The sequence below is a fragment of the Haliotis rubra genome, unplaced genomic scaffold (assembly GCF_003918875.1).
Source record: "Haliotis rubra isolate DU_JTF1 unplaced genomic scaffold, ASM391887v1 Scf84, whole genome shotgun sequence".
Classification (NCBI taxonomy): Eukaryota; Metazoa; Mollusca; class Gastropoda; order Lepetellida; family Haliotidae; genus Haliotis; species Haliotis rubra.
Window position 1 is genome coordinate 1,706,424 of NW_025767568.1, and position 26,659 is coordinate 1,733,082.

Here is a 26,659-nt window from a genome sequence, read left to right on the forward strand (position 1 = left end):
GAAAAAAAACCCCAAGATCTCGGGTATTACATAATTGCCTTGAATAAACAGTAGTTTGATTTCTTTGGACAGAATATTGTTATGTTGTAATGTTACAAAAATACGAACGGCACCTACCGCTCCCTTCACAGACGAGTTCAATTCGCCTCTCGTCCCATGCCGGATTACGCAGTGTCTTCCGCAGAGCGAAGAAGTTCGATTTTAAATGGTTCATGGTAGAATGGAGATAACCCTAGTGTGTTTGAAAATCAGAGACATGCTTTACTGAATTGATGGTGACTAAATATTTCAAACACACTAGGTTTATCTCCTAAGTAGAACCCACGATGATCCGAACCTTAAACAGCGAAATGACACGGGAGTAACCATGAAATAATTAAATTGTAAGAAAAGTCTGAAAAAAGTCCCACCAGGTGCTGACAAACGATGACCCACAGCGTGCTGACAAATGGGGACTGATGGGGTACTAACTGACGGAGACTCACATGGTGCTGACAAACGGGGACTCACGGAGTGCTGACAAACAGGGACTCACAGGGTGCTGACTAACGGGGACTCACAGGATGCTGATAAACGGGGACTCACGGAAGTGCTGACAAATGGGGACTCACAGGGTGCTGACTAACGGGGACTCACAGGGTGTTGACAAACAGGGACTCACGGGTGTCGGATAAAAGATGAATTCACGGCATGCGTCTTTGATTCAACGACGACTTACAAGGTTCAGGCAAACAGAAACCAGCTCAGCAACACTGACCATCAATTTTAAATATGATCATGCAAATGATAGTTAAATCGTGTCATTACAATGCGGCATTATTACATAGCAGGTATATCTAAGTGATAGTATCCATGGCCTGCAAAATAGATAACGCAAATCTTTAAGTAGGATTGTCTCCGCATGGCAGTGGCATGCTACAGGTTACACTACACCAAATCAGAATCCGTATTTTAACAAACACTTTTCGTCCCGAACCTTCAGTGCAGACTGAATCAGCTGACAGTTGTGAGAGGGCGAGTTTGATTTTACGCTGCTTTCATATTATTAATATTCCAGCAATATCACCAGAAATGGGCTTCACACATTGTACCCGGTCTTAGGTCTGCTATGTAATAATGTCGCATTGTAATGACACGATTTAACTATCATTTGCATGATCATATTTAAAAGTTATTTTAAAAAGTAAACATTGCAATGCCAAACACATTGCTGTGTAAATTTGAATATCAATCTCAGCGTGTTTGAATCTTTGCCAGGTACGCTACAGGAATTTGCATGGTCATCATTCCTTAATCTGGAGATGACCCAGTGTAAAAGGGTCAGGTAGTTCTTATCAAAGTGTAAACAAGGGGTCGGATGACTTCAAACAGTCCTGGCGATTAAACTGGTAAGAATTACAATTTATTATGGGCTTTTGATTCGTTTCAAAATGTTAAATACATCTGAGGGGGTTCGGGACTGGGTATGCATATTTTGTGTTTTGCAAAAGCATAAACATGTGTGTACGCGCATCATGCCTGGCTTTGATGTAGCTGGTTTTACACGTGAGAGTCCAAAACACTCTTCTGTGGGATTATTAAAAAATACATTCAATTTGGCCGCTCTTTTTAAATGAGTTTTTAAAATCTTAAATTAGTGCTCGTTACCACTATGTAGTGCTCTGATGACAATGCATTGAAAGGCCACGTCAGAAGACTTGCGAACTTTGATTGACCTATTGTCAATCAACTAACAAGAAGTCGACATTAGCTATAGCCAATCATAAAGCAGCTTTCTCCAGCTTGACGGTATTAGTTTGTGAGTGGCGACTTACATTGAAGACTACACATTGGAAACAATTTTGACAATGTTTTTGAATAACAAATTCCAAACCCAAACCAGGGAAGGAATTAGCTAACAGGTGTCCGAGATTGTATGGCAGTATCTTCCACTGTTTAAAGTGTCTTTCGTGTTATATGTCTAGCATTCAGAATTAGTCGTAGTCGTTAAACTCAGAATGTGCCGTGTTAACTTTTGCAAGGTGCGAAGGAGCAAGCATTAAGAACTGTTTTGCATGAGACTCAGTAGTTTTATACACGGTTTAGTCAAATCCGCATTTCCCGACACTTCTCAGAGAGAAGCACCGAATCGTCAGCACACAGGGTCAGTAATCTGACCCACTTTGCGACAGAACCAACTGGTAGACCTTGAACTTTGTGTACCCATCTAACAAGTTGGTCAAACGTCTCTGTGATTACAGATTCCCTAGTAAACTATAAATTCTAGTATATTTGGGGTGTTCCATCGTGACCAAACAAACTGATGAGTAAATGTAACACTTTATCTCAGTGCGTTAAAATTATTTCCAGGTGGACTCAGGTAGGCAGTCTATCAATATTCAATCGAGGGGTACCGCGTTTTGTTTCGTGTAGTGAGTAATACGATTGGTTATTTAGGACACTATAAATAGCTATTAACGTGGGCCATACTTAATCCAACATACCTCCCGGGTAGCATCACTATGACTGAGTAAATCCAGCCTCACACTATAAAAGGAAGGGTATCTTGATAACACTATAGGGACAACATCCTGACGATCCGCGTGGTCTCGTTTGCATGGCGTGTGGGTCGACGTTTTGTCTTCAGCATCATAAATTTCATAAAATTTCGTTGCAAGCAGTGAGCACAAACATTTCTTCCACTGGACGATTCTTGGACAGTACGCAGAGATTTGTGCGTCGAATACGTTGACTGACTGCGTGAGTGAGTATGGTTTTATCTCGCTTTTAGCAATATTCCAGCAATATCACGATGGGGGACACCTGAAATGGGCTTCACACATTATACACATCTGGGGAATCGAACCCGGGTGTTCAGCGTGACGAGCGAACGCTTTAACCACTAGGCTATCCCTCCGCCCCACGTTGACTGAAGTTGGTTCAGCGCTGCAAGAGGATTGAGACAGACTCCGCAAATTGCTTTTGGGAAACTCAGATAAGTATGCCTCGTCGAGTAAATGACATGTTTGACAAATCGAGTAGGTATCACGTACTACTGATATGAAACATTTGACACTTCCTTTCTTGAGACTACCTTCCTTCATGATCATTGCCGGCCGTGACATCTACTACAATACTTCACTGCCGGCTGACATGTGTTCCCAATTCGGTCATTATTGTCATACAAATATTAATAGAAATAAATATTTCCGGTAGCTGTGGAAATGTTAAGTAACGTCTTCATGACGGTTGCTTAGTCAAATCTAATTCTGCTGACAGTATTGTTTTTACCCGGAAGTACCCTTCAAAATGCACATATTTCTCATTCATCAAAGATACCCGTGACGATCCGGGTTAGAATTGGCCTTCAGCAACCCCTGCATGGGGTAAGAGGCGACTGATGGGATCGGGTGGTTAATCTTGCTGGCTTGGTTGACACATGTCACCGTATACCAATTGCGAATGCTCATGCTGTGGATCGCAGGATTGTCTGGTCCAGAATCGATTATTTACAGACCGCAGCCATGTAGCTGGAATGTTGCTACATTAAAAACCAACAAACGAAATACATTCATCAAAGAGCAAGTTGCGTCACAATACTGACACTCGGACCTAAACGTAATGTTCAAATATACACATTGAGTCGCATGTAAACACATGGACGTCATAAAATGCTAACGTATATTTACACAAAATGTTATTTTAATGCCATATAAACAAACTTTTAGATGATAAGTAAGCTTCAAATCATTTCAAAAATAATAATTAAATACATATTTCAGGAGAATGATGCAAAATTATTTTCTTTGAGGTCCGCTCGTACGCTCTTGAATGAAGAAATATTGCTAAAAGCGACGTAAAACTAAACTCACTCACTCACTCACTCTTGAATGAAGATTTCTAGAGTCACGCGAATCCTTGTCCAATATTGTCTGATCAGGATTACACCAATAAAGGCATCAGTAAAGGTTTCATATGATGAACATTTGGTGGACAAAGTAAAATTCGACACATCGGTGACGAATAAATCTCTTATAGAATTCTTATTTTGACCAAAAAAATATACTTACACACTCACTCTTATGATAATTGATTCAATATTGTCACTTTTCTTTGCCACAGAAGCTGATAGTAAACAGGGTCATCTTCCATCATGTCGATAGAAGAAATCATTGAGAGTGTTGGAGGTTTTGGACCATTCCAACTAGCGATGCTGAGTATCATATTCGGCGTTAGGCTGATACTCGCTTGGAGTATGATGATAATGTCATTCGCAAGCGTGGCCCCAAACTGGTGGTGCACGCCTCCCGGCGTTGACCCCAACAACGTCAGCTACAGGGACAACACGACGTTCCAGCAGTGTCCCAAGGGTGATAACAACTCCTGCACCTATGTATACGCCGATGACATGAACACCGTCATTAATCAGGTGAGTGTGTTTTATCGTCATGACATCGTGCCCCCATTGTGGATCTAGTGAACAATCTGTTTATGTGACTGGTCAGTGATTAGAACGAATGTGGTGGTCAGTGTTGCTGAGCTGGTTTCTGTTTGCCTGAACCTTGTAAGTCGTCGCTGAATCAAAGACGCATGCCGTGAATTCATCTTTCATTCGACACCCGTGAGTCCTCGTTTGCCAGCACCCTGTGAGTCCCCGTTAGTCAGCACCATGTGAGTCCCCGTTAGTCAGCAGCCTGTAAGTCCCTGTTTGTCAGCAGCCCGTCAGTCCCTGTAAGAGTCAGCACCCCATGAGTCCCAGTTAGTCAGCACCTCGTGAGTCCCGTTTGTCAGCAGTCTGTGAGTCCCAGTTAGTCAGCACCCCGTGAGTCCCCGTTTACCAGCACCCTGTGAGTCCCCGTTTGTCAGCCTCCTGTGAGCCCCCGTTTACCAGCAGCCTGTGAGTCCCCGTTAGTCAGCACCCCGTGAGTCCCCGTTTACCAGCACCCTGTGAGTCCCCGTTAGTCAGCACCCTGTGAGTCCCCGTTTGTCAGCACCCTGTGAGTCCCTGTTTGTCAGCACTCCGTGAGTCCCCGTTTGTCAGCACCCTGTGAGTCCCAGTTAGTCAGCACCCTGTGAGTCCCCGTTTGTCAGCACCCTGTGAGTCCCCGTTAGTCAGCACCCTGTGAGTCCCAGTTAGTCAGCACCCTGTGAGTCCCCGTTAGTAAGCACCCTGTGAGTCCCCGTTTGTCAGCACCCTGTGAGTCCCCGTTAGTCAGCACCCTGTGAGTCCCCGTTAGTCAGCACCCTGTGAGTCCCCGTTAGTCAGCACCCTGTGAGTCCCCGTTAGTCAGCACCCTGTGAATCCCAGTTAGTCAGCACCCTGTGAGTCCCTGTTTGTCAGCACCCTGTGAGTCCCAGTTAGTCAGCACCCTGTGAGTCCCCGTTAGTAAGCACCCTGTGAGTCCCCGTTAGTAAGCACCCTGTGAGTCCCCGTTTGTCAGCAGCCTGTGAGTCTCCGTTAGTCAGCATCCTGTGAGTCCCCGTTAGTCAGCACCCTGTGAGTCCCCGTTAGTCAGCACCCTGTGAGTCCCAGTTAGTCAGCACCCTGTGAGTCCCTGTTTGTCAGCACCCTGTGAGTCCCAGTTAGTCAGCACCCTGTGAGTCCCCGTTAGTCAGCACCCTGTGAGTCCCCGTTAGTAAGCACCCTGTGAGTCCCCGTTTGTCAGCACCCTGTGAGTCCCCGTTAGTCAGCATCCTGTGAGTCCCCGTTAGTCAGCACCCTGTGAGTCCCCGTTAGTAAGCACCCTGTGAGTCCCCGTTAGTCAGCACCCTGTGAGTCCCCGTTAGTCAGCATCCTGTGAGTCCCTGTTTGCCAGCACCCTATGAGTCTCCGTCAGCTAGTACCCTACCAGTCCCCATTGTCAGCACGCTGTGGGTCATCGTTTGTCAGCACCCTGTGAGTCCCCGTTTGCCAGCACCCTATGAGTCCCCGTTAGTCAGCACCCTGTGAGTCTCCGTTAGTCAGCATCCTGTGAATCCCCGTTAGTCAGCACCCTGTGAGTCCCCGTTAGTCAGCATCCTGTGAGTCCCCGTTAGTAAGCACCCTGTGAGTCCCCGTTAGTCAGCATCCTGTGAGTCCCTGTTTGCCAGCATCCTATGAGTCTCCGTCAGCTAGTACCCTCCCAGTCCCCATTGTCAGCACGCTGTGGGTCATCGTTTGTCAGCACCCTGTGAGTCCCCGTTTGCCAGCACCCTATGAGTCTCCGTCAGTTAGTACCCCATCAGTCCCCATTTGTCAGCACCCTGTGGGTCATCGTTGTCAGCACCCTGTGGGTCATCGTTTGTCAGCACCCTGTGGTTCATCGTTTGTGAGCACCCTGTGAGATTTTTTTCAGATTTTCTTACATTTAATTGCTTCATGGTTACTCCAGTGTCATTTCGCTGTTCAAGGTTCGGATCATCGTCGGTTCTACTCCCATTTATACCCAAAATCTGACTTATAAGTTGTCAGCGTGTGGTGATGTGCATCACCATTCCCGCCTTTTCTTCCACAGAAAGTTATAATACTGTTCAAAGCGTGATTCACCCAAAGTATTTTTCGACAACAGTGGAGTGTTTACAAGACAATTTTTCTTGATGTGTTAGGCAACGAACAAACAGACTATATGCGAACGTTTCTATTTTATCCAGTGGAACCTTGTTTGTGACAAAGATACAATTGCGGCAACAATGACGTCAATTCAGATGGCCGGCGTCTTGGCAGGTGCGTTTCTGGGAGGACAGTCAGCTGATGTCATTGGAAGGAAGAGGACCTACTACCTTGGGATCCTTCTACACGGCGTGTGTAACATTGGAGCTGCTTTCTCGGTGTCTTGGCAAATGTTTGCCACTTTCAGGTTTTTCATTGGCTTGGGGATAGGCATATTCTTCACAACTTCATATCCATATGCAATGGAGTTCGTGGGTACCAAATGGAGGTCGGTTTGTTCATCGCTGCCTACCTGGGCGTGTGGAGTCGGGTTGATGGCTTTAGCAACGTGGCTGCAGCCAGACTGGCACAACCAACACCTCATCAACGCAGCTCTGCACATCCCTTTTTTCCTGGGCTGGTTGTGAGTGACACAATACACTTTGTTCTGTTTCAGTAAGCATCGGGAATCATAGTGTAGCCAGCCTTCAATGGTGCTGTGATTCACGATTCATTGCATCCTTTTGGGACTGTAGTGGGTTCGAATCCCGGTTGGTCCTGCTCGTGGTACCTATGCTCGTGGGTTTCACCAAGGCTGTGAACGTAGCCTGTAAGCACTAAAGCAGGTTTAAAAGTAACTCCTTCACTTACTTCTCTCTTTAATCGTCCAAGAGAAGGCTAAGCCGTATTTTTGGCGTCGTGATATTGCAGACCTGGTAACGTAAAACAACAATCGCTGACCAAATAAAATGGGAAGAGGCAATAGTGGAGTTGCTGCTCACTCGAGCGCTATATGCTAATGGTATTTGACTTGGAATGGCTTCTATGGGATGAAGTGAACTGTTCCATTCGGGCCTACTCGATTTATTCCCATACCCACAGATATGACCTCTGGTAATGTCTGACGTGCAGTCCATTTTTGTATAGATCTGGATGGCTCTCTTGTAACATAAGAATCCACCACAAATATCCTTTAGTTTTAGAAAAGGGTCAAGCATGCGCATGCTTTCGCTTGTGTACAGTAGGTCCGTTTCCCATAATGGTTGGGCGGTGGTGTAGCCGATTGTTAAAGCCTTGGCTCGTCACGCCGAAGACCAGGGATCGATTCCCTACATGGGAACAATGTGTGAAGCCCTGGGATCCCCGTCGTCATATTACTGGATTATTGCTTAAAGTGGCGCTTCCACATGCGTACAATGGCAAGATACAAAGTGTGACGCCCATTTCCACTGTCCCTTGCGGTGATACTGTTCTAATAATGCTAGTCACTAACTAACCTGCTCACATGATCACGGTTTCGTTTGAGTTTGAATATTACTTTTGTTTAGCATCGTCCCAGAAAGCCTCCGGTGGCTGACTGTGAAGGGACGGCTTGAGGAGGCGGAGAAGGTGGTCGAGCAGATGAGTCGATACAACCGGAAGGAGAAATCTCCAAACACCGCAGAGATGCTAAAACAGGTTGCAGAGGAGGAAAATACATTGCGAGCATCGGGCACTAAGTACACCTACCTCGACCTTTACAAGGGCTGGAGCATGTGTTGGAGGTCACTGATCATCCAGTTCATCTGGTGAGTATAGAGCCCTTATAACAAAACCACCTCGACCTGTACCAGGGCTGGAGCTTGTGTTGGAGGTCACTGATCATCGTGTTCATCTGGTCAGTATGGAGCCCTACTAGTAAAACCACCTCGACCTGTACCAGGGCTGGAGTTTGTGTTGGAGGTCACTGATCATCCAGTTCATCTGGTGAGTATGGAGCCCTACTAGTAAAACCACCTCGACCTGACCTGGAGGTCACTGATATTCCAGTTTATCTGGAGAGTATGGAGCCCTACTAGTACACCTGCCGCGGCCTTAACATGTCAGGAAGATTATAAGTTTACTGGTCACTAGCGGGGGTGGGGGTGGGGTTCTGGGTGGAAACATGGGTTGATGTACCCTCTATATTTGTTCATGTAATCTGAGCAAGAAGGGCGAGGGGAAGGACGGGTATTGGATCGTAATAAGGAGTACCAGCGTTAGGCCCAAACACTACTAATACGAAGTACCAAACGAATTCCCACATTTGGCCATTTCCAGCGGGTAACCTAGAAAATGTTATACGCTTGTAAGCGGGGTACATTGATTGGCTCAGCCAATCAGAAAACGACATTTACGTGAAACTCAAGATAAGTATTGGTGGTCGCTTGTCATCCAGTTTATCTGGTGAGCACAGGACCCTACAAGTACACCTACCGCGACAATAATAGGTCAGGAACCTGTATTGGTGGTCGCTTGTGATCCAGTTTATCTGGTGAGCACAGGACCCTACCAGTACACCTACCTCGACTATAATAGGTCAGGAACATGTATTGGTGGTCGCTTGTCATCCAGTTCATCTGGTGAGCACAGGACCCTACCAGTACACCTACAGCGACTATAATAGGTCAGGAACGTGTATTGGTGGTCGCTTATCATCCAGTTCATCTGGTGAGCACAGGACCCTACCTGTACACCTACAGCGACTAAAATAGGCCAGGAACATGTATTGGTGGTCGCCTGTCATCCAGTTTATCGGGTGAGCAGAGGACCCTACCAGTACACCTATCGCGACTATAATAGGTCAGGAACATGTATTGGTGGTCGCTTGTCATCCAGTTCATCTGGTGAGCACAGGACCCTACAAGTACACCTACCACGTCTATAATAGGTTAGGAACGTGGGTTGGTGGTCGCTTGTCATCCAGTTCATCTGGTGAGCACAGGATCCAACCAGTACACCTACCTCGACAATAATAGGTCAGGAACATGTATTGGTGGTCGCTTGTCATCCAGTTTATCTGGTGAGCACAGAACCCTAGCAGTACACCTACCGCGTCTATAATAGGTCAGGAACATGTATTGGTGGTCGCTTGTCATCCAGTTCATCTGATGAGCACAGAACCCTACCAGTACACTTACCCCGTCTATAATAGGTTAGGTACATGTATTGGTGGTCGCTTGTCATCCAGTTTATCTGGTGAGCAGAGGACGCTACCAGTACACCTACCACGACTATAATAGGTCAGGAACATGTATTGGTGGTCGCTTGTCATCCAGTTTGTCTGGTGAGCACAGGACCCTAACAGTACACCTACCGGGACTTAAATAGGTCAGGAACATGTATTGGTGGTCGCTTGTCATCCAGTTCATCTGAAGAGTATGGAGCGGTAGATACTAAAGACCCCACGGCGTTGTAAACAAACGTTTGTATTAGAAATCTGTTGTGGACGAGCTCATGTGTTGTGTTTTGGAATGAAGAGGATGATCATTTTGTTGCAAGAACATTATAAGAATCTGTAAACGCCCCTCATATGTTCCTTGTTACTGGTGAAGGACATCTGGACAAGGGTTGGAAATTAAGTTAGAATTCTCCCGTCAACATTTTGAATGTTGCATAGTGTGCAGAGGTGCGTTGTCGTGGTAATGTGATTGCGACGTGTAGTGTGATGTGTGAAGTGTGATTTGAAGTGTAACGTGTGGTGTGATATGATGTGTAACATGATGAGATGTTTGGTATGACGTTATGTGATGTGTGGTGTAATGTGTGACGTAATGTGATGTGTGGTGTAATGTGTGACGTAATGTGATGTGTGGTGTAATGTGTGACGTGCGGTGTACTGTGAGACGTTATGTGATATGCGGTGTAATGTGTGACGTAATGTGTGACGTGGGGTGCAATGTGATGTGTGACGTGTAATGTGTGACGTGGCGTGATGTGTGGTGTGATGTGTGACGAGTGGTGCAATATATGATGTGACGTGTTTCGTGACGTGATATGTGGTGTAATGTGTGACGTGTGATGTGACGTGATGTCATGTGTGGTGTGACATGTGACGTGGGGTTTAGTGTGTGACGTTATGTCATGTGTGGTGTGACGTGTGATGTGATGTGTGGTGTAATGTGTAAAATGTGATGTGATGTGATGTGTGGTGTGATGTGTGACGTGATGTGGGGTGCAATGTGTGGCGTGTGATGTGATGTGTGGTGTGATGTGAGGTGCAATGTGTGACGTGGGTTGTAATGAGTGAATGAGTGAGTGAGTTTGATTTGATGCCGTTTTTAGCAATATCAAGGCGGGGGACACCAGAAAATGGCTTCACACATTGTACTGGCGTGTAATGTGTGACGTGGGGTGTATTGTGTGACGTGTAATGTGTGATGTGATGTGTGGTGTAATATGCGACGTGTGGTGTTATGTGCGACGTGTGATGTGATGTGTGGTATAATGTGTGACGTGGGGTGTAATGTGTGACGTGTGATGTGATGTGTGGTGTAATGTGTGATGTGGGGTGTAATGTGTGACGTGTGATGTGATGTGGGGTGTAATATGTGACGTGGGGTGTAATGTGTGGCGTAATGTGATGTGTGGTGTAATGTGTGACGTAATGTGATGTGTGGTGTAATGTGTGACGTAATGACATGTGTGGTGTAATGTGTGACGTGGCGTGATGTGTGGTGTGATGTGTGACGTGCGGTGCAATGTATGATGTGACTTGTTTCGTGACGTGATGTGTGGTGTAATGTGTTCAGTGTGATGTGACTTGATGTAATGTGTGGTATGATATGTGACGTGGGTTTAGTATGTGACGTTATGTCATGTGTGGTGTGACGTGTGATGTGATGTGTGGTGTAACGTGTGACGTGGGGTGTAATGTGTGACGTGGGGTCTAATTTGTGACGTGGCGTGATGTGTGGTGTAATATGTGACGTGGTGTGTACTGTGTAACGTGTGATGTGATGTGTGGTGTAATGTGTGACGTAATGTGATGTGTGGCGTAATGTGGGACGTGTGGTGTAGTATTGGACGTGTGATTCGATGTGTGGTGTAATGTGTGACGTGTGATGTGATGATTGGTGTAATGTGTGACGTGTAGTGTAATTTGTGACGTGGGTTTAATTTATGACGTAATGTGATGTGTGGTGTAATATGTGACGTGGTGTGTAATGTGTATCGTGTGATGTGATGTGTGGTGTAATGTGTGACGTAATGTGATGTGTGGCGTAATGTGTGACGTGTGGTGTAATGTGTGACGTGTGATTTGACGTGTGGTGTAATGTGTATCGTGTGATGTGATGTATGGTGTAATGTGTGACGTAATGTGATGTGTGGCGTAATGTGGGACGTGTGGTGTAGTATTGGACGTGTGATTCGATGTGTGGTGTAATGTGTGACGTGTGATGTGATGAGTGGTGTAATGTGTAACGTGTAGTGTAATTTGTGACGTGGGTTTAATTTATGACGTAATGTGATGTGTGGTGTAATATGTGACGTGGTGTGTAATGTGTATCGTGTGATGTGATGTGTGGTGTAATGTGTGACGTAATGTGATGTGTGGCGTAATGTGTGACGTGTGGTGTAATGTGTGACGTGTGATTTGACGTGGTGTGTAATGTGTATCGTGTGATGTGATGTGTGGTGTAATGTGTGACGTAATGTGATGTATGGCGCAATGTGTGACGTGTGGTGTAATGTGTGACCTGTGATATGTGGTGTAAGGTGTGACGTAATGCGTGACGTGGGGTGCAATGTGTGGTGTGACGTGTGACGTGTGACCTGACGGTGATGTGTGGTGTGACGTGTGACACGGGTGATGTGTGGTGTAATGCGTGACGTGTGATGTGTGATGTGACGTGATATCATGTGTGGTGTGACGTGTGACGTGGGGTGTATTGTGTGACGTGAGGTGTGATGTGTGTGTAATATGTGACGTGGGGTGTAATGTGTGGTGTGACGTGTGACGTGGCGTGTAGTGTGTGTCGTGTAATGTGATGTGTGGTGTGACGTGTGATGTGAGATGGGGTGTAATGTATAAAATGTGATGTGATGTGTGGTGTGATGTGATGTGGGGTGCAATGTGTGGTGTGTGATGTGATGTGATGTGTGGTGTGATGTGATGTGATGTGGGGTGCAATGTGTGTAAGTGAGTGAGTGAGTTAGTTTGATTTTATGCCGCTTTTAGCATTATTCCAGCAATATCACGACGGGGGACACCAGAAATTGGCTTCACACATTGTACTGGGGTGTAATGTGTGACGTGGAGTGTATTGTGTGACGTGTGATGTTTAACGTGTGATATGAAGTGTGATGTAATATGTGACGTGGGGAGTAATGTGTGACGTGTTATGTGTAATGTGTGACGTGTGGTGTAATGTGTGGTGTAATGTGTGATGTGTAGTGTAATGTGTGACGTGTGATGTGATGTGTGGTGTAATGTGTGACGTGTGATGTGATGCGTGGTGTAATGTTTGACGTGGGACGTAATGTGTGACGTGTGATGTGATGTGTGGTGTAATGTGTGACGTGTGATGTGATGTGTGAAGTGTAATGTGTGACGTGGCGTGTAGTGTGTGTCGTGTAATGTGATGTGTGGTGTGACGTGTGATGTGAGATGGGGTGTAATGTATAAAATGTGATGTGATGTGTGGTGTGATGTGATGTGGGGTGCAATGTGTGGTGTGTGATGTGATGTGTGGTGTGATGTGATGTGATGTGGGGTGCAATGTGTGTAAGTGAGTGAGTGAGTTAGTTTGATTTTATGCCGCTTTTAGCATTATTCCAGCAATATCACGGCGGGGGACACCAGAAATTGGCTTCACACATTGTACTGGGGTGTAATGTGTGACGTGGAGTGTATTGTGTGACGTGTGATGTTTAAGGTGTGATATGAAGTGTGATGTAATATGTGACGTGGGGAGTAATGTGTGACGTGTTATGTGTAATGTGTGACGTGTGGTGTAATGTGTGGTGTAATGTGTGATGTGTAGTGTAATGTGTGACGTGTGATGTGATGTGTGGTGTAATGTGTGACGTGTGATGTTATGCGTGGTGTAATGTTTGACGTGGGACGTAATGTGTGACGTGTGATGTGATGTGTGGTGTAATGTGTGACGTGTGATGTGATGTGTGAAGTGTAATGTGTGACGTGTGGTGTAATGTGTGACATGTAATGTGAGGTGTGGTGTAATGTGTGACGTGGAGTGTAATGCGTGACGTGTGATGTGTGACGTGGGGTGTAATGCGTGACATGTAATGTGTGACACGGGTTGTAATGTGTGACGTGATGTGATGTGTGGTGTAATGTGTGACGTGTGATCTGATGTGTGGTGTAATGTGTGACGTGTGATGTAATGTGTGACGTGTGATGTGATGTGTGGTGTAAAATGTGACGTGGTATATGATGTGATGTGTGATTTAATAAGTGACGTTGGATGTACTGTGTGACGTGTAATGTATGACGTGGGGTGTAATGTGTGACGTGTGATGCGATGCTTGGTGTAATGTGTGACGTGTGATGTGATGTGTGGTGTAATGTGTGACGTGTGGTGTAATGTGTGACGTGTGATGTGATGTGATGTGTGGTGTAGTGTGATGTGTGGTGTAATGTACGACGTGTAATGTTTGACATGGGCTGTAATGTGTGATGTAATGTGATGTTATGTGATGTGATGAAGCTTCAAGTTACGTCTCTGTCCTTGAACGAACTGCTGCACATGAGACCCAGTGATCTCATTCCCCATATCGCAGACCTATCAGATGGCCATCGACAAGTTATGTCCAAACATGGGATGGCATGTTTCCCCATACCATAACGCTGTCAACACCAAACTGTCGACGTTGAACAACGCATACCAGTCACCTCGCCGTCTGACCTGCCAGATGAAATCTTGACTCGTCAGTGAACAAAAGCCATCCCAATCTTGTCTCCTGTACCGTAGATATGATGTGGTGCGGGAGAGTTACGTTGTATTGTGGCAGTGTGTTGGAGCAGTGTAGTAGTTTGGTGCGGTCTTTTCGGTATACGTACCATTACGAACATGGAACATGGTGGCATTTGGGGTCTGGTATTAGTGTGTGATAAAGTGTATGCGGTAACATTGAGTACATTTAAGAGTACTCGATGGAATTTAATGGAGTATCAGTAATTTTGTGATTCGTTTCATATATGCAACACAACATTTCTACTCTTGTGTAAACAGGTCAATAAACAATAAAACAATACTTTTTCAGATAAATACGCAAGTAAAGTATTCTAAGACCGTACACAATTGCCGTGGTGTGTACCTGCTACGTTTTCTGAAAAAAACAACGAAAAAAAACCCCCTGCTCTTAATTATTTCCCTGTGTTGAATAGCCCCTCACATTCTGATATGATTTTTTCAGGGCTTGCATGTCGCTTGCGTACTACGGTCTTTCATTTGGAGTTGGTTCTCTGTCAGGAAACCTCTACCTCAACATCTTCCTTATGGCCATTGTCGAGGTACCAGGCACCATGATGACGTTCGTCCTAGCTAACAAGTAGGTACCTTGTTATATGACACATACTATTATACATGCTCAGATCCGTTGGAGCAAGAAAAAGGCTTAGTCGGCAGATTGAGAAACAAATCGTATGGTCTGACAAACTAACACAAGCATTTCACAAAACTCAATAAGCGATATGTAATTGAAGGCTGACTGACTGAGTTGGGTTTTACACCGTTTTAAGTAAGGGGACCAGAAATTGGCTTCACTCATTGTCCCCATGTGGGGAATGGAACCCGGGCCTTCGGCGTTACGAGCGAACGCTTTAACCACTAGGCTACCCCACCGCCCCTTTAACCGAAGAACAATAACAGGGGCATGGTTGTATGCATAATTCGTTAAGCCAAACATTTGTTAATCCGAACATTTGTTAATCCGTCAGATCCGTCCATATCGCAAGTTGACAATCATTGGATTGTCTGGTCCAACTCGATTGTTTACAAAAAAACATCATACAGCTGTAATACTGTTGAAACAAATACATAAGCATGACAAAGTCAGAATTGTACAATCGACTCAGCTTATAGCAGAGATGTCTAATGGATGCGGAAAGGGTTTTGTCGCTTTTATTTGTAAATACATAATGCTATATAGTAGTCAAAATTAAATGAATGAATAAGTCAGCGATGACACTAGGTGTTGGCGAAAAAGGGTAAGCATGTCTTGAACTGTTCCGTCACTCAGATTCAGATATTTTGACATGGTTGGAATTATATCAAGAGGTACTCTCATTTCACTGACGTGCCATCTCTATTCCCAGAATTGGAAGGAAGTTGACAAGCATCCTATATTTTGGGATCGCTTCAATTGCTGCATTTGCTGTACCCGTGGTGTGGACATATGGTGAGGTATCATTAACCACTCAATCAAATGTTTACTCGTTTATGGAGAAACAATAAAATAAAAGAAGGGATTGGACAAAGTAAAAACCGTTAGAGTGCTAATACCCAAACCGGCGCAGGGCTACCGGGTAAAGGCATATCGGCGTATGTACGGATAAAAAATATGCACGATACGATAGGAAATAATTTAGGAAACGTCGCAGATACGCATCACAACAATGGTGTTCGGTCTTAGAATTATTTACAGACGTATTTATCTGAAAAAGTATTGTTTTATTGTTTATTGGCCTGTTTACACAAGACCAGCAATGTCGTGGTGCATTTATGAAACAGAACGCAAGGTTACTGATACTGTATTTAATTCCATACAGTAATCTAAAGGTTGTCTCCCATTTGATACACATGTCAGTTGTCACACACTCTGATATTGCCAGAGGTTGGGGGTTAATTACTGCTATACCTACAACAATAGTGGACTAGCCCAAACTGCTCAGTAGAAGGATTTATAGTAAAGCAGCTTAACTGTCAAATAGATCAAAAGGATTAAGAGCAAGCAGTTATGATGTTTTTTTACTCAAGAAATGTTTGTTTGATTAAAGATTTTTTTATAGTTAGCATTTAATATTTACATTCAGTTGTGTTTATCTTGAGATCATTTCTTTTTCTCAAGGCGGGATTAACTATTTAGTAGAGTTAACTCAATTATATTGAGAAAATACATCATTTACTGAGGATGACCCTTGCACATTAACCATGGCTGGTATACAAAGAGTAGAGTATGTCCCATCGTCGCGAGGCAGATCACAAGTTCTTTTTGAAGGATTCCTCTACAACAAGTCCACAACACGACACACATGTCAGCACTGGCGATGCATTGTTAAGACCTGCAAGGGCAAATGCACAACAGTTGGAGATCTTGTCAGGAATGTTTCTGACCACAGTCATCCACCGGAAAATGTCACTCGGGCTAAGTTTATCGGCAGTCTTAGGAAAAGAGCTAGAGAAGAGACAATCCACATGCATGGCCTCTACAACCAGGTGATCGCTGAACAAGATGCAGCAGAAGTTCCTTTGATGCCGTTTTTAAACAGTGTCTGCAGCTCTACGCTCTAAGGTAACTCTACCTTCGCCCTGGTGTACGCACTGCTTCCGGACAGACAGATGACAACTTACAGAAGATTGTTCAGTTTACTCAAGACCCATGCCCACGAGAAGTTGCCGCGAGACCTTGCTCCATCCAAGGTTCAGACAGACTTTGAACTTGCAGGTTTTCAGGCTGTCGAAGCTGAGTTTCCTAATGCCGAGAACAAGGGATGCTTCTTTCATTTCAGTCAAGCCATATAGCGCAAGACACAAGACTGGGGATTAGCCAGACTCTACAAGGATGACCCCAGTGTTCAGAAGTGGATTTGACGTGTTGCAGCACTTCCACTCCTTCCCATAGATCTGGTGCAAGACACGTGGCTGGAATCCATGAACTCAACTCCTGACACTCCTCATTCAGTGGACTTCAATGACTACATTGTTGCCAACTGGGTGGATGACGACGCCAGATTTCCAATGCACCTATGGAAGCACCAGCAGACCAGATGACCGCGCGCTAACAACAATCTCGAGGCTTCCACAACAGACTAAACCGGACTTTGCCACACGACCATCCGAACATCTACAGGTTCATCACCGTCATCCGCAAGATCGAGTCCGCAGACCGACCCAAGCTGTTTCAGATCGACTTCGGTGCAGCTCCTCCTACTAGAAAGCGAGTGTACAGGGAGTTGGAGAACAGAATCCAGAGACTGAAGGACCAGCTTCACCAGGGTACCAGGACACCACTTGACTTCCTTGATGCCATCGGACATTTGATTAAGTTGAGTTGAATCAGTGGTTTAGAAATAAATGATAAAAGACATTGAAGAATGCTGAATTTCATATACATGGATTTGCAAACAAATGCATATAAAATGCAATAAAATGATATGTAGTGCTTATCAATTGTGTTGCGTTCTCTTTATATGTCTGTAACGAATATAGACTATCCCATTCTTCACTAATAGGTAATAGGTGTGTGCAGTGGTCTGTGACCTTATGTGTTTTGGGGTGTTTAACAACTGGCATGTCTAACAAATGGGAGCATACCACTCTAAATGTACTCTTAGGTTTTTCCAGTACTCCTCCTCCTGTATATTGAAAAATTATCTGGAGCCCTGCTGAAACCCCTAACAATCAGGGGAGAATACTCTCTAACTGCCGAACAACTCCGAAAGATGTCTGAAATATATCTTTAAGACACGACGGCAAATTCATGGTGACTCTTCCTCAATATGCTTGCTTAAAGAGTTTATAAGTTCCCTCGATATAAAACTACGCCACATCCTTGGTGAAAGGGTCCTTGTCTTCTTCAGTCCGTAACTCGTTGCTATGGTGCGATGAAACCTCTATGAGCACTCGCAGAAGAATTTGAAACCAACCCAAAACGTTTCCGTTGCTATACAAAAAGGTTTTCGGTTCCTTGTGAGGCCAGGGCCCCGTTTCACAAAGCTATCGTAGCGCTACGACTGTCGTACTTCCTGTAACATAGACTTACGACAGTCGTAGCGCTACGATAGCTTTGTGAAACCTGGCCAAGGCATTGACCAGTGCGTGTGATTGTAAAATAGAAAATATGTCCTTCTTGTAATTGTCTATTTTATTTCCCCAACGAGATTGTAGGTAATGCAAACATTCTTACAAAGCATCAATCAGTTTGAAACACACGACACGCGAGTGAAATAGTTTCTGTAACACACCTTATTGCTTAATATTCTCGAGCTCCACTATAAAAAAACGCACCGATCACAACTTGAAGCTGAAACAACGAATTGTCACCCTATCACCTCGCATATAGATTCTGTCTGAAATTGGTTTTCTATACTATTACTAAGTCTATTTTAATGGATATTTGAACATTTTACGGTTTACTACTCTCACCGGTTTTGCTGATCAAAGGTTGAATCCAACTATGGAGGTCATTTAAGGTACCATAAGCTCTGAAAAATGACTCCATGCAGTTTTTGCTGTGATCTGAAGCCATGTATATTTATCGACAGAACGAAAACTATGCGTTACATTTTACGCTTTTCTTCAACGCTCCAATAAAAGGAGAAAAAACACTTCATACCAAATGATTAAACTTTCTGTCTCTTTCTAAAACACATTGCTACACTGCTAGCCATGGCACAAATGAGATATTGTCGAATAATCACATCAAACCCAGCGTCGTTCTGTCAGTTTGTAATAAGATACAAATACCAGGGTCTCCTTGCCTCTTTTTAACCTCTCAGTTTTTTTATGGCGGTACGTACATACTGTAAAACGTCATGAGTGTGAAGCCCCTTTCACAGTCAGATTCCATATATCAGACAGTGAGACGAGGTGAAATCGGAAACAGAGTCATATTCGAGATTATGTGAAAAAGGGATAAACTGTTAAGTGCACAAACCTCCAAATCCCACCCTATTTTCCGTGAATTGGTCTCCGCAAGTTGATTTCTAAGTTAACATAAAATAGTCAACCTGAAATCAGTCTGTAAGAGAACTATGCATGTAACCAACAGACAACACAGAAATTTACTATAATTAACAATTGTGTTCTAAACTTGACTATATTTCACAAATCAATACAGATCAATACAATTGTATCACTATGACAGTGCAAAATTGTGTGGCAGTACAAATTCAGGGGTAATTTAGTACAGATTATAGCAGTAAAAACAATGATGGCAATGTACAGTTCTCAGCAGCAGTACTCCAACTTGAAACTAGGGCTAGGCAGGGAATGATGATCACCCACAATGCTGGCCTTCTTAAGAATTCTTGACTTTGACCGTAGCCAATGTTTTAAGAATGCACTTACGAAGTTCGTAGGGCTACGAACATTTCGAGAAAACCTAGCCTGGTTGCATAAAATGTAATGAGAAATGAGAAATGACTCAGGACTTTCCTTATAAGCACACATATAAGTTGCTAGAACATTCTATGATAGTCTTTGGGTCAGAACACGATGGAAGCCTCTATAACTCTGGCTGAATATAGCGCAAGGCACATTATAGCACATTAGTGCCCCTTACGGAATTCCCAGATACAGTGTTTTTACAGGCACAATGTGAACTATTGTTGTACAACGTATAACACTGCCTATAATAGCATGGGGCATGTTTCAGTGGATGCTGATAAACAGGGCCCAATCATCACTGGCCTCGCTCTGGTCACCAAATTTGGAATTGGAAACGGTTGGGGAGCCATGCAGATACTCTCGACTGAAATGTACCCCACTGTCATCAGGTGGGTTGAATGACATATATTGTACATAAATATAGCACGCATTTATAGACAATAACAACAACAGACATGTATTCTGCATGCACATAGCAGGCATTTATAGAGAATAACAACAGATATGTACTCTTCATGAATATTACGGACACATATAGAGAATAAAATCAGATATGTATTCCGCACGCATATAGCAGGCATTTGTAGAGAATTGTACTCTTCATGAATATTACGGACATATATAGAGAATAACATTAGATATGTATTCTTCATGAATATAGCAGGCATTTATAGAGAATAACAACAGATATGTACTCTTCATGAATATTACGGACATATACAGAGAATAAAATTAGATATGTATTCTTCATGAATGTAGCAGGCATTTATAGAGAATAACATCAGATATGTATTCTTCATGAATGTAGTATGTATTCTTATAGAGAATAACATCAGATATGTATTCTTCATGAATATAGCAAGCATTTATAGATAATAACATCAGATATGTACTCTTCATGAATATTACGGACATATATATAGAATAAAATTAGATATGTATTCTTCATGAATGTAGCAGGCATTTATAGAGAATAACATCAGATATGTATTCTTCATGAATGTAGCAGGCATTTATAGAGAATAACATCAGATATGTATTCTTCATGAATATAGCAGGCATTTATATTGAATAACATCAGATATGTATTCTTCATGAATATAGCAAGCATTCATAGATAATAACATCAGATATGTACTCTTCATGAATATTACGGACATATATAAAGAATAAAATTAGATATGTATTCTTCATGAATATAGCAGGCATTTATAGAGAATAACATCAGATATGTACTCTTCATGAATATTACGGACATATATAGAGAATAAAATTAGACATGTATTCTTCCTGAATGTAGCAGGCATTTATAGAGAATAACATTAGATATGTATTCTTCATGAATATTGCAGGCATTTATATTGAATAAGATCAGATATGTATTCTTCATGAATATAGCAGGCATTTATAGATAATAACATCAGATATGTACTCTTCATGAATATTACGGACATATATAAAGAATGACATTAGATATGTATTCTTCATGAATATAGCAGGCATTTATATTGAATAACATCAGATATGTATTCTTCATGAATATAGCAGGCATTTATAGATAATAACATCAGATATGTACTCTTCATGAATATTACGGACATATATATAGAATAAAATTAGATATGTATTCTTCATGAATGTAGCAGGCATTTATAGAGAATAACATCAGATATGTATTCTTCATGAATGTAGCAGGCATTTATAGATAATAACATCAGATATGTACTCTTCATGAATATTACGGACATATATATAGAATAAAATTAGATATGTATTCTTCATGAATGTAGCAGACATTTATAGAGAATAGCATCAGATATGTATTCTTCATGAATGTAGCAGGCATTTATAGAGAATAACATCAGATATGTATTCTTCATGAATATTGCAGGCATTTATATTGAATAAGATCAGATATGTATTCTTCATGAATATAGCAGGCATTTATAGATAATAACATCAGATATGTACTCTTCATGAATATTACGGACATATATAAAGAATAACATTAGATATGTATTCTTCATGAATATAGCAGGCATTTATAGAGAATAACATCAGATATGTACTCTTCATGAATATTACGGACATATATAGAGAATAAAATTAGACATGTATTCTTCATGAATGTAGCAGGCATTTATAGAGAATAACATTAGATATGAGTTTTTCATGAATAAAGCAGGCATTTATAGAGAATAACATCAGATATGTACTCTTCATGAATATTACGGACATGTATAGAGAATAAAATTAGATATGTATTCTTCATGCATAAAGCAGGCATGTATAGAGAATAACATCAGATATGTATTCTTCATGAATGTAGCAGGCATGTAAAAAGAATAACATCAGATATGTATTCTTCATGAACGTAGCAGGCATTTATAGAGAATAATATCAGATATGTATTCTTCATGAATGTAGCAGACGTGTATAGAGAATAACATCAGATATGTATTCTTCATGAATGTAGCAGGCATTTATAGAGAATAACAACAGATATGTACTCTTCATGAATATAGCAGGCATTTATAGAGAATAACATCAGATATGTATTCTTCATGAATGTAGCAGAAATGTATAAAGAATAACAACAGGTATGTATTCTTCATGAATGTAGCAAAAATGTATGGAGAATAACATCAGATATGCATTCTGCGTGAATATAGCAGGCCTATATACTGTATAAACGTAACATATCGGACTTTACGGACATATATACTGTACTGTACAACCAAATCAGATATGTGGAGTGAATATCATCCATGTGTCGACTGATATCAATTAGATCAACACGAGCTGATAAATGTTTGCTTCATTAGTTTTCAATGACAATTGTACATCTCTGAACACGGTACTGCCATTAGACTTGCAGTGCAGCTATGTAATAGCATTGTGACGCCATCAAGTTTTTGACGTCAAAGCATTGTGAGTCATTTTTTTGATGACGTCAGGGCATGGTAAAAAAGTCTACTATCAAAACGATATCTCAACCAGTCACTGAACAAGTCACTCGTCATCCAGGCTTTGGTGTTGTGAACATACAATTCTGGATCAAAGTCACAACCGAAGCAGCTCGGACGCCTTCCCTTACCAATCAGAAAAGGTTTAAACTTAATGAGCCAGTTACAACATTTGAACAAAGAGCAATTGTAATGCCCTCTTTTGACCACTTGACGCTTGTGCAAGCCTTTGAAGCGAGAGTGTAGTTGGGGCGTAAACACTCCGGTTTCGCCCAAATTATAATATCATCAGACTCGTACTTTCTAAGCACTGATTTTAACTCTTCTCTCCCTTTTGAGATTGCATTTTTGTCAGTACTGGCTGTTTCGCCCTGGTAATTTTCCTTGGAGAGAGAGTACTGCGATTTAAAACGTGTCAGCCAACCACGTGAATATGCAAAGTCCGAAAAGTCAAGTTGTGTGCCAAAGAATTGCGCTTTCTCAACAATCATCGCGTCATTTACTGCTGCCTATTTACTATTCATATCGATAATCCAAAGGTACTGGACTTCTTCCAAAGTTTGATGTTTTGTATTCCTGACACAGGAAATAGAGGCCGGATCTTTAGAAATTCCTAACCATTTATCTTTAACTTTCAAGATGTCCCCAATTGTAGATTTTCCTATGGCATGCCCTATAGATTTCTCAAAATGCTTACTGATATGGTCCAAACTGGTTGAAGGATTACTTTCTTTAAATTTGCAAATATCACGCTTCTCAGCTGCAGTCACACTGTGGCGTTTGCGTTTTGCAGGTTGATATATATATCACCGCCATGCCCGATATGGTTGTACAGCATACATGTCCAATATAACATATCAGTATGACGCCTACATCGATGACACCTACTAAAGTTCAACGAGACTGTGCGCTTAGTCGTAGATCAAAATCAGACGCATCCCCAACTCATGAGATCACCTGTTTCTGTGCGATAAGCAGATTTGTGTTACAAAGACAGTGACATCGATAGTGAGGACCTGGAGAGTGTATTGCTATACATCAACGTCAGTTGTCATTTCCTCGTGTTCGACGTATTTTTTTTAATGAATCCTAATAATTTTGCATCCCAATTTTGTCATATTTGCCCAAATATGGAAAAGTGTTTTTTGCTTTTACATGTTTTATTTATGTGTCTGCAAAGAACTTTAAGAAGGCGATCTTGACTGCACGGAAGGTTCGATTCCATGTATTGATTCATGTTTTCATGTCAGCAAAAGATATTATTATCATGAAATACGGTCTGTTTCAGAAACCTAGGTTACGGCGCCGCCAATACAACAGCTCGGATAGGAGGGATAATTGCACCATATATATTTACTGTGGTAACGTCATTTATCCATACTTTCACTTTTGTACATACATACATTTGTATAGCGCCGATATCCAGTACAACTGCTCAAAGGCGCTTTGTTTCCCTCGATCATTGGATAGCCATCACAACGGCACATCGTATTTTTCAATCTCAACTCCCTTGGGATCATACAACTCTTGCTGCCTACTAGGCGCACCGAGTTAATGTGGCTTTTCCATCCTTACGAGGTACCCATTCACAGCTGGGTGGACTGGGGCGCATAGTCACAGTACTTTGTCCAAGTTTACTGCACGTTGCTGTACCCGCAACTAGGTGTTTGCACGTATTCATGTGACCACCATCTGGTCAAAAACCAACGGATTCGTGGGTTCTTTTAAGTGCACAGGGTTGTGTACTGTATACTAGTAGACAGCTCGCCCACCGCGCCCAACCAACACAGGTGATGGGACCTTTCAGAACGAGTTCGTGCAGGAACTTGAACCTAGAACAAGAACAAACAGGGTATTGGTTTTGATGAGCTATGTCACGTGTGCCTCATGATCTGTTTGTGACCACATGTCACGTTGTTCTCGACGCCACATTGTCAAACTGTGCCCTTTTGATATGAGAAGAAAATATTTGAAATAATCTGATTTCAGCCTTCTACACCAAATACCCTTTTCAGAAGTATGCATGACTGTAATAGGTCACCCCTATTAAGTATAAGTAATCCTCATTGCAGAAAAAGGGGTATGTCTTTGTTCCGTTCATGGTTGTCGGGGCGACGTCAGCTGCGTGCGCAGCGATGACTATGCTCCTGAAAGAAACAAGAGGTCTCCCTTTGAGTGACACGATGGTAACGGAAGTCAAGTCTGAACTGACGACCATTAAGAACAGCACGCCCAACAAGACCATAACTGTGGACACACCTGAGAAACAACCAGAATCTTTCTCATCCACGAAATTCTGACCTGAATCTGGAACACATGGACAGGATCAATGCTAAGATGGTTGATTCTTGGTCCTTAATAAATGTGGAAAGGACAAAGAAACTTCGTTTGTAATCACAGTTACTCTAAATTTGAAGTAAAAACATAAAACAAGCTCAAAGCACTTCCTTTTTACCAATGTCAGTTTGTCACTTAATCAATGCACGCTGGAGTATCGTTCTCGGCTCCCTAAGAAGTATACACCCAAGGGCACTTATGATGGGTCCTGGGACCCGTTTCACAAAGCGATCGTAGCGCTAAGGTGATGGCAACCCCCATACCTTAGTATAGCCTTACGACAGCCGTAGCGCTACGATCGCTTTGTGAAACGGGCCCTGAAGGTTCACAGTCACGTTGCTTCCCATCTTAACATTCACTGCTGAGACATATTTCAAACATGGCCTTTCTCATCAGTAGCTTCTACTGATGCATATCTTGTAAATGGAACTCGAAAAAACTCTTTGAATGGCATAACAACTGAAACACGTGAAGTCCAGCCTGTTAATAAATTAATTTTTCACAGCTGTTCAGATCAGGAAGTGAGGTTATCCTTTCTGCATTTCAATGGACCGACACTTCTGTTCAGCATCACTAAATAAAATGCATGTTTATGAAAATCAATAAGCAAGCTGTCAAAACAAGAGTCCCAGTTCCATTATCAAACCCCTGTTGTCAATGCAGTAGTTGTATTACAATCCGTGGGCTGATGCACCCAAGTACATACCCAAATTTGCTGCATGGCCTGATAGAAAGATGGTATATTTAGACCTGATTTCAAAGCTTCGGTGTTTCAACACTCACTGAGTGGGCATTGAAAGAGCTTTTGGCCACACTGTCACTGGGAATCATGTCCGCAGATCCATGTTTACTTCTATCGGGTCTTACCGTTTCAACTAAATCATCTGGTAGTGATCTGGTATTGAGTATGAATATAATTTTCAGTATTGTCTGGCCGTGTCTATGGATGGGTTTACCTTGTTCCAGATATCCCGCTCATCATCAGCGAATAATACACAGGGTACAAACAGACACTTCGCATTCGTCACCACACGCCCCTTTCCGTAACCTGCAAGGTATTCGGCTTGTCCCGGAATAACACGAGTTGGTCACGAATGAGACACTTCGGTGAGATGATCTGTATCCGAGATTCTGGGTCAGAACTGAGTTCATTGGCAAAACATTTAGCAACATTTCTTATATACTTCATCTAAACCACAACACGTGAAGTCTAGAAAATAGCGTTCAGAAGCTTTCTTAAATGTAAGGATTTCATTCCTGTTATAGCAATACATGGACTATACAGTTCGAGGGTACACTTATTCAATATGCGAATATCCAGATGGATATAAAGCGCCATAAAATATACGTGAGCGACTGAAACAAGAAAAGTGCGTGTGTTGTTTTGACAAGACACTTGCACAACCGGTCAAAGTGCTGCAGGTAGAGTAGAAGAGAATTCCATTGGACAGAACCCAATGTTTTTAACAGTCTGCGCCAAACAGGTGTAAGGCAGTGATCACACCAAACCCCAAAACTGGACATACGCGCCTTTTGACAGTACCGTCACTAGTGCCAATATGTTTACAGGATATGTGATTGTCTCAATGCTAACATTTTCCTTGTATCAATCACATTAAATGAATATTTAATTGAACACAGTATTTATTTAAATG

The 26,659-nt window shown here is 42.6% G+C and overlaps 1 protein-coding gene across 1 annotated transcript; it reads left to right on the forward strand.

Annotated features, from left to right (window-relative positions):
- The first annotated feature begins 4,132 nt into the window (after positions 1–4,132).
- Positions 4,133–25,101, forward strand: LOC124262486 (organic cation transporter protein-like). Its single transcript, XM_046696991.1, has 8 exons — positions 4,133–4,408; positions 6,610–7,031; positions 7,936–8,175; positions 14,789–14,923; positions 15,690–15,772; positions 19,970–20,090; positions 23,956–24,028; positions 24,740–25,101. The coding sequence occupies exons 1-8, from the start codon at positions 4,133–4,135 to the stop codon at positions 24,965–24,967; spliced, it is 1,578 nt and encodes a 525-aa protein (XP_046552947.1). The 3' UTR covers positions 24,968–25,101.
- The last annotated feature ends 1,558 nt before the right edge of the window (positions 25,102–26,659 follow it).